This window comes from Rousettus aegyptiacus, unplaced genomic scaffold, assembly GCF_014176215.1.
Source record: "Rousettus aegyptiacus isolate mRouAeg1 unplaced genomic scaffold, mRouAeg1.p scaffold_m13_p_9, whole genome shotgun sequence".
Lineage (NCBI taxonomy): Eukaryota > Metazoa > Chordata > Mammalia > Chiroptera > Pteropodidae > Rousettus > Rousettus aegyptiacus.
The window spans coordinates 101296584-101309386 of NW_023416312.1; the positions used below are offsets into that span (position 1 = coordinate 101296584).

Here is a 12803-nt window from a genome sequence, read left to right on the forward strand (position 1 = left end):
AAGAGACATAAAGAAAACGACAAGGCACATCATAAGCAAATTATTTAAAACCAGTAATAATAGCAGCTAGAAAAATAATTATGTGTAAAGAAACCAAGCAAAGAACAATATACATGAGCAAATAGTAAAGAAACATCTTTAACATACTCAAAGGGAAAAAATGAAGTGAAAATTCTTTACCCAGCAAAAATAGCATTCAAAATTGGAGATAAGATATTTTCAGGCATAAAAAAAAAAAGCTGAGAGAATTAATCGCCAGTAGACTTACAGAGCAGAACAGTGATTCCAGATGGAAGCGTGGATATGCAGAAAGAAAAGAAGAGCACTAGATATGGTAAGTACATAGGTAAATACGAAATATATTTTTCCTATTTTTAAAGTCTCTTTGAAAGATAACACTGGTTAAAAACAGAAAAATAATAATGCTGGAGGGTAAGGTTCATGACATGTAGAAGTAAAATGTGTGACATCAGCAACACAAAGTCTGAGAGAGGGTAAATGGAGGCATACACTTGTGAGTTTCTTATACTGTATGTGAAGTGACACAATAGTACGTTAAGGTAGACTATAATCAATTAAAGATAGATGCTAAACCTGTAAAGCAACCACTATAGAAAAAGAAAAGATTATAAGATGCAATCATAAAAATTAACTAATCCAAAACGGGGTGGAAAAGAGGAAAAATGAAAGAAATAAGCAATGAGACAGCTAACAAAATGGTAGATTAAAAACACAAAACACCTAAAATTGAAGGTCATGCAGATATTGAGAAAGAAGCTCTGGCAAGCAGCCTGTATCCTAAATAGAAAACAGAAGACAGAGGAGTTACATCTTTAACATGTAGAAAAAAAATAATGTTAATCCAGAATTCCATGTTGAGTGAAAATATTTTTCAAAAATGAGGGATAATAGACATTCTCAAACAAAGCTAAGAGAATGCATTGCCAGCAGATATAAACCACATAAATTATTATTTAAAAATTTTTTTAAATGAAGTTTATTGGGATAACATCGGTTAATACAATTATATAATTCACATAAATTATTAAAAGAAGTTCTTTAGGCAGAAGGAATATGACATGGGACAGAAACTTGAACCTACACAAAGATATAAAGAATGCCAGAAACAGAATAAATGAAAATAAATTGAATTTTTCTCCTTATTTTTAATTGCTTGAAAGGATCATTGATTGTCTAAAGAAAAATTAGTAGCAATCTATCATGTGTTTATAGCATACATAAAAGTAAAACACATGACAATATCATAAAGACTATAAGGACATAATTGTGAATGTACTGCTACAAAGTCCTTACGCTCACTACTCATGAAGTGATATATTATTTAAAGGAAGACTCCAATTAATTAAAGATGTATATTTTACACTCCGGGCAACTACTAAAAAAATTAAAAAGTTATGATTGATAAGGTAATAGTGGAGATAAAATGGAATAATAAAAAATGCTCAGTTAACCTGAGGACAGAAACAGAACAAAAGAAACGAAAAACAGATAGAAATGGGAACAGTTAGTAAGATGATAGATTTTAATCCAAACATTTCAATAATCACATTTTATGTGAATGAACTAAGTACACCAATTAAAACAAAGAGGGTAGGATTGCATAAATAAGCAAGCCTCAGTTATATGCTGTGTATAAGAAACTCACATTAAATATAAAGACACAGATAGGTCAGAAGTAAAAGAATGGAAAAAGATATATCATGCAAGCACACATCAAAAGAAAGCTGGGGTAGTTACATTTATGTTAAGAAAACAAATGTTTGGAACAAAAAAAAATAGCATCAGGGATAAACACGAACATTAAATAATGAAAGAAAAAGGTCTACTCTACAAGAAAACATAATAATTCTAAATATGTTCAACTAAGAGCAGAGCATTAAAACATATGAAACAAAAACAAATAGAACTGAAAGGAGAAATGGACAAATCCATGATGATAGATGGGAACATTCATACTCCACTCTCAGTAATTGATAGTAAAAGAATAAGCAGAAAAACAGTGAGGATATAAAAAAATTAACACTATCAACCAACCTGACCTAATTAACATTTATAGAGCACTCTACCCAACAGGAGAATACACATTTTTTCAAGTACATATGTAATATTTGCCAAATGAAACTATATTGTGGGCCATAATAAAAACTTAACAAATTTTAGACACTAGAACTCACACGGAGTTCTCAGACCATAATGGAATTCAATTTAATGAAAAATAACAGAAAGATATCTAGAAAATCCCCAGTTATTTGGAAATTAAACAAAAAAATTCTAAACAATGTTTGGGTCCAATAGGAAATCTCAGAGGGATATTAAAAAATATTTTGAAATGAATAAAAAACACAATATATCAAATTTTGTGAGATACACCTGAAGCAGTGATTAGAGGTAAGTTTATAGTATTAGATGCTTATATTGGAAAATAAGAAAGACTGCAAATTAGTAATTTAAGCTTCCATCTTAAGAAACCAGATAAAGAGATAATATTAACCCCAAAGCAGTCAGAAGAAAGTAAAGAACATAAATCAATAAAAGTGAAAGCAAAAAAAACAATACAGAAGATCGATGAAACCAAAGCTTTGTTCTTAAGACAATATCAGTAAAGTTGATCAAACTCTAGCCAAATTGATCAGGAATAAAAAAAAAGAATAAACTACAATATCATAAATGAAAGAGGAGATATTACTACAGATCCTACAGACATGAAAAGGATAATAAGGGAATATAATAAACAACTTTATGTCAATAAATTCAAGAATTTACACGAAATAGAGAAAATCCTTGAAAAACCTAAACTAGCAAAGCTCATTCAAAAAGCTATGGATAATCACAATAGCCCTATATCTGTTAAAGAAATAGAATTTGTAGTTAATAACCATTAATACAATGGGGTATTTTACCAAACACTCAAGGAAGAAGATACTGTACAGTACACCTTTCATAAAATAGAAGAGGCAGAAATATTTCCCAATTCATTTTATGAGGCTAGCATTATGCTAATATCAAAACCAGACAAAGATAGCACAAAAAAGGAAAACCACAGACCAATATACTTCATGAACAAAGACACAAATATCCTCAGCAAAACATTAGCGAATTAAATCCAGCAATATATGCAAAGGATAATATATCACAACCGAGTCAAGCTTATCCCAGGAGTTTAAGGAGGCTCAACATGCAAAAATCAATCAGAATAATTCACCATAGTAACAGACAATAAAGAAAAAGCATATTATTTTTAATGATGAAGGAAAGGGATTAAACAAAATCTAATTCATGATATAAAGTCTCAGCAAACTGGCAATACAAGGGACCTTCCTCAACGTGATAAAAGGCATCTACAAAAAGCCTACAGCAATCTGAAAAGGTGAAAAACTGAATGATTCCCCCCCCAAGATCAGGATAAAGTCTGCTCTCATTATTTGCATGTAACATGGAAAGTACCCCAGGTTGTAACTATAAATAAGACCATCAAAACTAATAAGTGAGTTTAGCAAGGTTGCAGAACACAACCTTATAATAAATATTTTTATTTATTTATAATAAATAAAAATCAACTGATAAACTAATTCTAAAATTGATATGAAAAGGCAAAAGAATTGTGAAAAGTAAAACATAAAGGGTGAAAACTGCCTGATTTCAAGATTATAAACCTATTGTCATCAGAACAGCATGGTATTAGCAGAAAGATGACTGAAGAGATCAATGGAACAGAGAACACAGAAATAGACCTATTAATAGAATAAAAAATTAATTTTCAACAAAGTTGCAAAAGTTAAATTTAATGGAGTAAAGACAGTCTATTCAATAAATGGTACTGAAATAAATGGAGTCAGTTTGCAAGAAAATAAACCACAACAGAAACCTCATACCTTTTACAAAATTTAACTCAAATAGATCATTGATCTAAATATAAAACGCAAAATCATAAAACTTTTAGGGGGAAAAAAAACAGGAGAGACTCTTTAGGATCTAGGGCTAGGCAAAGAGTTTAGATTTGACACTGAAAGCATGATCCATAAAAGAAAGAATGATAAATTAGGCTTAATCAAAAATTTTAAATCTTTGTTCTGCAAAAGAGACTGTAAAGAGAATGAAAAAACAAACTGCAGACTGGTAGAAAATAATTGCAAATTATACATCCAACAAGGAACTTATATGCAGAGATAAAAAAACAGTAGCTGGCTTTTAGTGTTTGCTTTGAAGACTAAACAAGATAAATCCTTAGCATATAGTACCTGGCGCATAGAACCATTCGATAAATTTGCATTATTATAATTTTATTGGCAAGACAAATATTTATCTGTAGAGAAATTGTTAAATTATGTTACATCTATTGCAAGGAATATTAGGCAAGGGTTTAAAAGAATGAAGTAAAGCTATATGCACTAACCTGGAAAGATATCCAGGATTGCTGTGAAAAAAAAGAAAATTGCAGGACAATTTGTATAGTATGATCTCATTTGTGCAAAAAGAAAATTATGTCTTTTGTGGACATTTTTCTAGGATGATACTCACCAAACTGCTAACAGTTGTTATCCCCAGGGAAGTGAATGGAATAAGGAGGGGTACTCAGGAAGAATAGGACATGGGGAAAAATTAAGGAGGGTCTTTCATTTTCTTTTATTTATTCCTAGATAGGTTGACGTTTTACAATATATTCCTATGTCATTTGTGAAACACAAAATACAAAAGAAGAGAATCAAGTTTTTTTTCAAAACTGTATTATTGCCCTGGTTGTGTGACAAACTAGCATTGTTACTGGTACAAACGTTATACTGTGGAGCTCTTGAGGACAGGAATCAAGTCTTTTCTTTCTCTGTGTTTCCATCCCGTGACACGAGGGCCTGGTTTAGAGTTGGACCTCAATTAAAGGGAGGACAGGACAAGATCTGAATTAAAGGTGGCTGTGAATGATGGTGCTGTCCTTGCCCCGTTGAACTGGCACATGATCGCCATCTAGTGGCAACAAGGGGACTCCCGCAGAACTTCGAGATAAAGGAAGCCGACTTTTTTGAGGTGTGCTTGCAGGGGCACCTTTCAACAAAACAGCACTGACTAAGATTTATGACCCCAAGGAGAGAAAGTTCCCAACCCGTGAGCTAAAAGGTCGAGGTTTATTTCTTGGAGTGTTGATAAAATGACATCTAGGCACTCTCGTGTCTCAAGTTTTCTCCATCACCACCCAGCCATTACAATGTCCCCAACACCCAACAGGCTGTGCCAAGTCCACTCTTGCTACCCCCCCTTCCTCTGCACCCAGAAATAATGAAGCACATGTGATTCTAGGTATACACACTCGTGCCTTCCCAAAGTTGATGAAATCCTAATAAACTTTCCTAAGCCAGACAGGTGAAGACAAGATACAAAACAAGCAAGACAGGGGAAAAAAAAAACTTCTATAAACTTTGCCCTCCAGATTCGCCAGCTTCCTTCCTGAATCATCTACTGGAGAGTGAGTGCCGCTCTGAAAATATCTACTGAGCCTTTAAAATGTCCCACATTCCAAAAGGGTAATGAGGAAGCCCACCTGAGCTGGCCTTGTAAATAAATACCACTGACAAACCCTCACCTGCCCACGAGGGTCACGGGGATAGGCAGGTGTTCCTCTGCCTACCTTGAGTAGGAATGCGTCTTCAAATCAGCTTAAGTGTTTGCTAGGGAAACAGCTGGGTGACTCGGAGGCTGAGAAATAGTGGACCTTGCATCCATAGACTTGGGGACTCAGGGAGAATAAAGGGGCACACTGGTGAAAAATCCCAGTATGTACAGATCTGTGACATCTACATGCTAAATAGAACATTCTCGTAAAATGTGGCTCAGCAGAATAAACAAAAAAAAACTTCCCAAGGACTCCTAAAAGAGTGACACTGGCTGTCTAAGGTCAGTGGGGAAAGGGGCCCGAGCGGTTGCACGGTCAGGAAAGGCTCCCACACATTCTGGAAGTATCCATAGATGCCTAAAGTTTTCTTATGATCCCACCTCCTTCGCTTCCACACAGTATGTGTCTCATAAATGTGGGAACAAAAACAGTGGCGAAATTTGGCTGAAAGGCGGACATCAGTTTGGGAGCGTGCCATACACAAGAGGTTTGTGGGTGGGCTGCTGGAGAGCAGAGCACACACGAGCGTGTTTGTCGCTAGCACCCTGCTCGGGAGTTGCAGAGAAATTGCGAATTAAGAACAAGATGGATCCATCAAGCTACTCCCAGCCTAAAAAAAGCAAGAAGCCTTAATATCTATTTATATGCAAGTCCCTGAGGGCTGAAGTGGTTCTTTGTAATGGATGAAGAACACTCAGCAGCAATCAAGTCTGGAAGCGGAATGTTTTTTAAGATCTTAAACTGAGGGCGCCGATGGAGATAATGAACGATTGAGCTGTGGGCAGAGCACCGAGAACGGTAATGGAATGTAGAGGAAGATGGGCTCTTCCGAGTGTCCCTCATTTCAAACCAGCAAAAGTCCATGGTTCCTGCTGGTACTAGAAAAAAAAGCGAGGTGTCAGCATAAAGAAAAAAGCTGAGAAGAGACAGCATGAGAAAAGAGTTACACTCCGTGGAAGGTTCCGGATAGCAGTGTCCGATGGCAGCTACGAGAGCGAGCGCTCCTTAACGGTCCAAGGGGGACTGCAGGCCCCGTCCCGCCGTGTCTCTCTCTACCCCCTGCCCCGTCTCCCTCGCTGGGCAATGGGACTCGGGGCCACCCCTCGCCAGAGACAGGGACAGGGCGCTCTCTGGAGATGTCCCCCTCGCCGCTCCTGCAGCGACACCGGCGCCCGGGCTTCAGCCCCAACCGGCCTTCCTCCGCTAGGGTCAGCTGCGGGATGGGGCCGCCGGGCCCCTGCCCGCTGCTGGGCTCCGCGGCGACACTGGCTCGACGTGCGATTTCGCTTTCGGTCGATTGGCCTTGCCTGCAGCCCCGGGAGCTGGGAGCGGCTGCGTTTGGGGCGCCCTGAGCCCCTGGGCTCCTGGCAGCCACCCCGCGGGCGGGGACCCGAGGACGCAAGGGTGGGCGCGCGGCGCCCCTACTCACGTAGCGCTGCAGTTTCCTCTCGGGGGGCGACTTGACGAGCCAGCCGGTGCACACGGTGTCGCCCGCGCTCATCGTGGCCGCTGCCGCCGCCGCTTCCTCCAGCTGGGTCGGCCGCTCGCGGCAGGAGGAAGTCGGGCCAGGGATGCCGACGGGGCGGGCCCAGCGCCCGCCCGCCCAGCGCCGCCCCGAGCTGCCGCCGCGACCCCCGCCTCCGGCCGCCGCGGCCCCCCGGGAGGGGACGGACGCCACCGCCCGCAGCGCGAGACTGCAGGGAAAGCAGGCGGCAAAGCCCGGGGAAGCCCCTTCGAGCAAGCACCCAGCGGAGTGGCCGGTCACCCGGGCCACGAGAGAACGCACGGAGGAGTCCCGCGACCTAATGCGAGCGAGAGCGCAGCACGAAACTGGCCCCTGTCGGTTGCCCGCACCCCTATCTCTGAGCGGTCACGTCAAAAGGGCTGGCCCCAGGGCCTCGGGGCTCCCACAGGCGAAACCTGACTCGCACCTGCCCTGCGTTTGGTTCGGCAGGAAGAAAAGCATTAACACCTCTTTGAGTTCCCAATGCACTCGATTGTTGGCGGGGATATTGATTTTAAGCTGACCGTTAAGATACAAAAGACTCGACTCCGAAAGAACCTTTGACCCTCCCCCCTTCCCTGCCTAAGAGATTCAAATGAAAAAGCTACTTAAAAAAACTCCTCGAGGCAGACCAAAAGTTCCATCAGTTATTGTTCCCATGGCATAAAAACCCCTACGTGGCCGCGTGGCAATCTCGACTTGCAATCTGAGGGAACCAATATCGTGACTCTGGTGGAAGAAGTCCTGCGTTGGGGACCAGCAAATCTCGACGCGATGGAGATGGGAAGAAACACCTTAAGGGGATTATGAGGTGTGAAATTGAGAAAAATCCCTTCCACTTCCACCTCTTAATTCCTGCGCCCATGGATTCTGGCTTTGGAGAAACAGCACCATGCAATGGCCACTAGTTCAAAATATGCACCTCATCCTGCAAAGACAGAACCTCCACCTTTCAGTGTATTTTCACCCAACTAATGCAGCAACCGAGTCTTCAATAGACCCGCCATCTCGCCATCCCGTCAGAGAGGGATTTCAGGGCGATGGGGTACACGGCAGGATTCGCGCAGCCCCTCAGCGTGAGCACGCTGACACGTCTTTTGTCTTAAGAGATTTCCTTGGCCAGAGCACTCTTGTGTGAGATACTGTGAAAGGGAATAAGAGGCAGTAAGTCTATGGGTGAGAATGCTCTCAGAAACGTCGCTTACAATAAGTGCCTATTCAAGTGAGGATAAATTCCTGCCCCTTCCAGATACAAGTGTTCTGGTTTCATCAGTCCGCCATCAGGTGGCTGGCTGGTCCCCCACCCCCATCCCCAGGCAATGCTATCTTACTGGGGACTCAGTGTTGGTCTCTGCTGTGGGCAGGTTGGATACATAACAGTGGCTGTGATCATATTGACTGATGCCAGTCTCTGGGAGCCTCGCCACTCATGATTGAAATTCTCTTAGGCTTGCTTTCACCTCCGTTGAAAAAAATCACCTCGTTCTACTCTCCTCAGCTCAAGCCATTGAGTCTACATTTGCTTCCTTCTGAGATCTTGACCGACAGACCTAGTTACAGAGAACACTCCCTATGATGTGACAGGTGTGAGTCAAAGGAAAGGGTGTCATGCAGCAGTAGGGGCCACAGAGATGTGAGCCACCTGTTCAAGCAAATTGGCTGTACCTTCCAGACCTGCTTGAGTCTGGTGTCGAATATTCCACCGGCAGATGATCAGTTAGCACCCAAATTACCATGGGCAGTTAGCGCCCAAATTACCATGAACAGTTACACTGTTCCTTGCTGCCCTATAGTCAGACATTATCACAGCCCAGGAGGAAGCCAGAAGCTATTGATCAAAAGGAAAAATACTTCTTTTGTGGCAGAAGGCATGATTTGCTTCAAGACTTTAGGGGTCCACTGGATGTTTGTCCTCTTGGGACTTGGCAGAGACTGTGCGTTGCCTCCCAGTGTGTCAAAGGCTCTATGCATGTGGGATCTGTGTGATAGAGGTCAAGTATCCTGGACCCGCTGCAGAGCCTGGGGCTCCCTGAAAACAGGCAACCTTACGGATCGCTCACTGACTGCATTGGAGTGACACAATTAAATGTAGTATGTGTTGCCTACAGAATCTGAATAGCCCCACCAAATGCCATACCCCTTTTTGAGTAGTGAGTGGTACCCACTCATTGAATGCCCCACATGGTCCAGACCACCTCGAAATATCGTTGAGGGTCAGGCTTTTGACTTTTCGTGGGTTTTATCTCCCACATACTGGCATACACGTGTTTTAATAAAGCATCTGTGCTACTTCTTGATCACCAGGTCCAGTAAGAATAATGTCTTTGGTGTAATGGACCAACATGATGTTCACTATAATTGTCACAACAATCAAGTTCCATTCACTCTAGATGGGAACAGCCAGCCCGAGGAGAGACAGAGCCCTGAGGCACTACATTCAGACTTCTATTCCCGCTAGATAAAAGCAAGCCGCTTCTGATAGTCTCTGCTGATTGAGATAGAGAAAAGAGCATTTGTCAGACAATAGCGCTTACTAAAGTGCCAGGGACTGTGTTGATTTGCTCTAGGAAACCAGCAGCATCTGGAATAGCAGCTTCGGGTCAAGCCAGAACTTGATTAATTTCACAATTACCCACTATTCATCACCAGGCTAACCAGGTAGGTTAAATAAGGATGTGATATGAGTAATTATTTCTGCATCTTTCAGGCTGTGCTGTTCTCCCTTCCAGATGAACCCAAGTAACTTCCCCACTGTCATTCCTTCTAAGTTTCTAGGGACAGATGACCTCTTGATATCATAATTTTCATTTTCCCTTCATCAAGCCCCTTCCCAGCTTTTTTGCACTCCAGCCTGGGGAAGATGAGATACGTTAAATATCGAGTGGTTTTTCTCGGCACGGGGATTTATGTTGTGGCTTCCCCATTTATTATTTATTTAAAATAAGTTTAGCATGGCAGTTCATTAAGCACTGTCAATCTTAAAACTAGAAAGATTTGTGAAAATAAATGTCCACTATTATGAAAGAGTTTCTATTTCAATTATGTTATGATGGACACAGTGGCCATGCATCTGATTTACTCTCTGTGAAAAGAGAGAGAATTTGAAAAGAAAACGCCTCTCCAAATCCCGGATTAGGGACAGACATGGGGAGATAGCTCTACAGGGGTGTGAAAGGCCAATAATGAGGGGGGTGGGCTGTGCCTTCCTGGATTCCCCACCTCCCACCCGCCTTTGCTCTAACAATCCATGAAGCCTGTGAATGAAAGGCCTGGATTGCCATGGGACAATTTCAGAGAGAAAAACTCTTTTTTCCTATATGAACATCTACAAAGTGCTTCTCTGAGAGTAAAATCAACCCAATTTCCCTCCGAAATGTAAAATCTTACTTTATCATTAACAATGACAGTCTTTTTCATGTCTCATGAAAAAATCCTCACATCATATCCATTATTGTCCTATTTAAAATAGTATGGCTTTTTCACAATGGATTTGCCACCAGAACACAGGTGTCGTGAAGACCACCCCTAAACCTAAGCCAAAATGGAAAAGAAAAGACTTGTATCAAGTTTGTCATCATGGGACACGTAGATTTGGGCAAATCCACTGCTAATGGCCATCTGATCTCCCAGCGGGGTGGGGTGGGCAAAAGAACCATTGGAAAATGTGAGCAGGGGGCTGCTGAGATGGGGGGCTGCTGAGATGGGGAGGGGCTGCTGAGGTGGGGGGCTGCTGAGGTGGGGGGCTGCTGAGATGGGGGGCTGTTTGAGATGGGGGCTGCTGAGATGGGGGGCTGTTTGAGATGGGGGCTGCTGAGATGGGGGGCTGTTTGAGATGGGGGCTGCTGAGATGGGGGGCTGTTTGAGATGGGGGCTGCTGAGATGGGGGGCTGCTGAGATCAGCAAGGGGCTGCTGAGATGGGGGGCTGCTGAGATGGGGGGCTGCTGAGATGGGGGCTGCTGAGATGGGGGGCTGCTGAGATGGGGGGCTGCTGAGATGGGGGGCTGCTGAGATGGGGGGCTGCTGAGATGGGGGCTGCTGAGATGGGGGGCTGCTGAGATTGGGGGCTGCTGAGATGGGGGCTGCTGAGATGGGGGGCTGCTGAGATGGGGGGCTGCTGAGATGGGGGCTGCTGGGATGGGCAAGGGCTCCTTGGAGTACTGCGGGGTTGTGGACAAACCGAAGGCTGAACGTGAGCCCGATCTCGCCACCGATGTCCCCCTGTGGAAATGCGAGACCAGCAAGTACTATGTGACCATCACTGGTGCCCCCGGACACAGAGACTTGACCAACAACGCCATTGCAGGCCCATCTCGAGCCGAGTGCACTGTCCTGACTGTCGCTGTCACTGCCAGCTTGGAAGCGGCGGCTCCAGGAGCAGGCGGTCCGGTGAGCTGCCCTTGGCGTACACGCGGGGCACGAAACAATGAACTGTTGGTGTCAAAATGGATGCCACCGAGTCGCGCTACAGCCAGAAGAAACACGAGGACGTCGTTAAGGAAGACGGCAGCTACAGCGAGGACACTAGCTGCAACCCTGACAGCAGCATCCATGCCAATTTCTGGTCGGAATGGTGACAACGTGCTGGGGCCAAGTGCTAACATGCCTTGGCTCAAGGGGTGGAAAGTCACCCGTCAAGATGGCAGTGCCAGTGGACCAGGCTGCTGGAAGCTCTGGATCGCATCCTGTGCCAACTCATGTGACTGGCACGCCCTCGTGCCTGCCCCTCCAGGATGGCTGCAAAATTGGTGGCACTGGCACTGTCCCTGTGGGCCGCTGGGAGAATGCTGCTCTCCAGCCTGGCGTGGCAGCTGCCTTTCCTCCGGTCCACGTTACAGCTGAACCCACCTGTCGGAATGCACCGTAAAGCTCTGAGTGAAGCTCATCCTGGGGACAGTGTGGGCTTCAGTGTCAGGAATGTGTCTGTCAAAGATGTTCATTCTGGCGATGTGGCTGGCGACAGCAAAAATGGCCCACCAATGGAAGCAGCTGGCTTCAGGCTCAGGGGATTATCCTGAAGCACTCAGGCCCAATCAGTGCCAGATGCACACCTGTGCTGGACTGTCGCACGGGCTCACGTCTCTTGCAAATTGGCTGAGCTGCAGAAGCTCGATCATCGTTCTGGGAAAAAGCTGGAAGATGGCCTGAAGTTTTTTGAAACTGGGTGATGCTGCCTTCGTTGGTGTGGTTCCTGGCAAGCGCATGTGTGCTGAGAGCTTCTCTGTATACACACACGCAACTCCTCCTCTGACACGTTTTGCTGTCTGTGACACGAGACAGACAGTCACTGTGGGTGTCCTCAAAGCAGTGGACAGGAAGGCAGCTGAGGCTGGCAATGTCACCAAGTCTGCCCAGAAAGCCCAGAAGACTAAACGAACAGTGCTCCTAATTCCTGCCAGCCCTGACTTGCTAAGTGGTGGAAGAAAGGTCTCAGGACCATCTCAATGGCCCATTTACATGTAAAAGACCAATTAATGATTGGAATGCATTGTAAAACCTTCAGAAGCAAAGGAGAATGTTTTGTGGATCACTTGGTTTTCTTTTTGTGGCAGTTTTAAGTTATTAGTTTTTAAAATCAGTACTTTTTAATGGAAACAACTTGAGTGAAGATCTGTCACAGAATTTTTTTTTGTCACAACATTTTGAGGCTCATTACCACAAAGTTTAATGAGAAAAAA

At 43.8% G+C, this 12803-nt stretch overlaps 1 protein-coding gene and 1 pseudogene across 3 annotated transcripts in view; one reads left to right on the forward strand and one right to left on the reverse strand.

The window, feature by feature from the left end:
• GAB3 (GRB2 associated binding protein 3) overlaps positions 1–7124 on the reverse strand; it is a 63921-nt gene extending 56797 nt beyond the window's left edge. For all 3 annotated transcript variants that reach the window (XM_016133457.2, XM_016133456.2, XM_016133459.2), the window contains exon 1: positions 7053–7124. In XM_016133457.2, coding sequence (XP_015988943.2) covers positions 7053–7124 — 72 coding nt within the window. The remainder of the gene's footprint in view (positions 1–7052) is intronic.
• Positions 7125–7194: 70 nt separating this feature from the next.
• LOC118607763 lies at positions 7195–12588 on the forward strand (annotated as a pseudogene).
• The last annotated feature ends 215 nt before the right edge of the window (positions 12589–12803 follow it).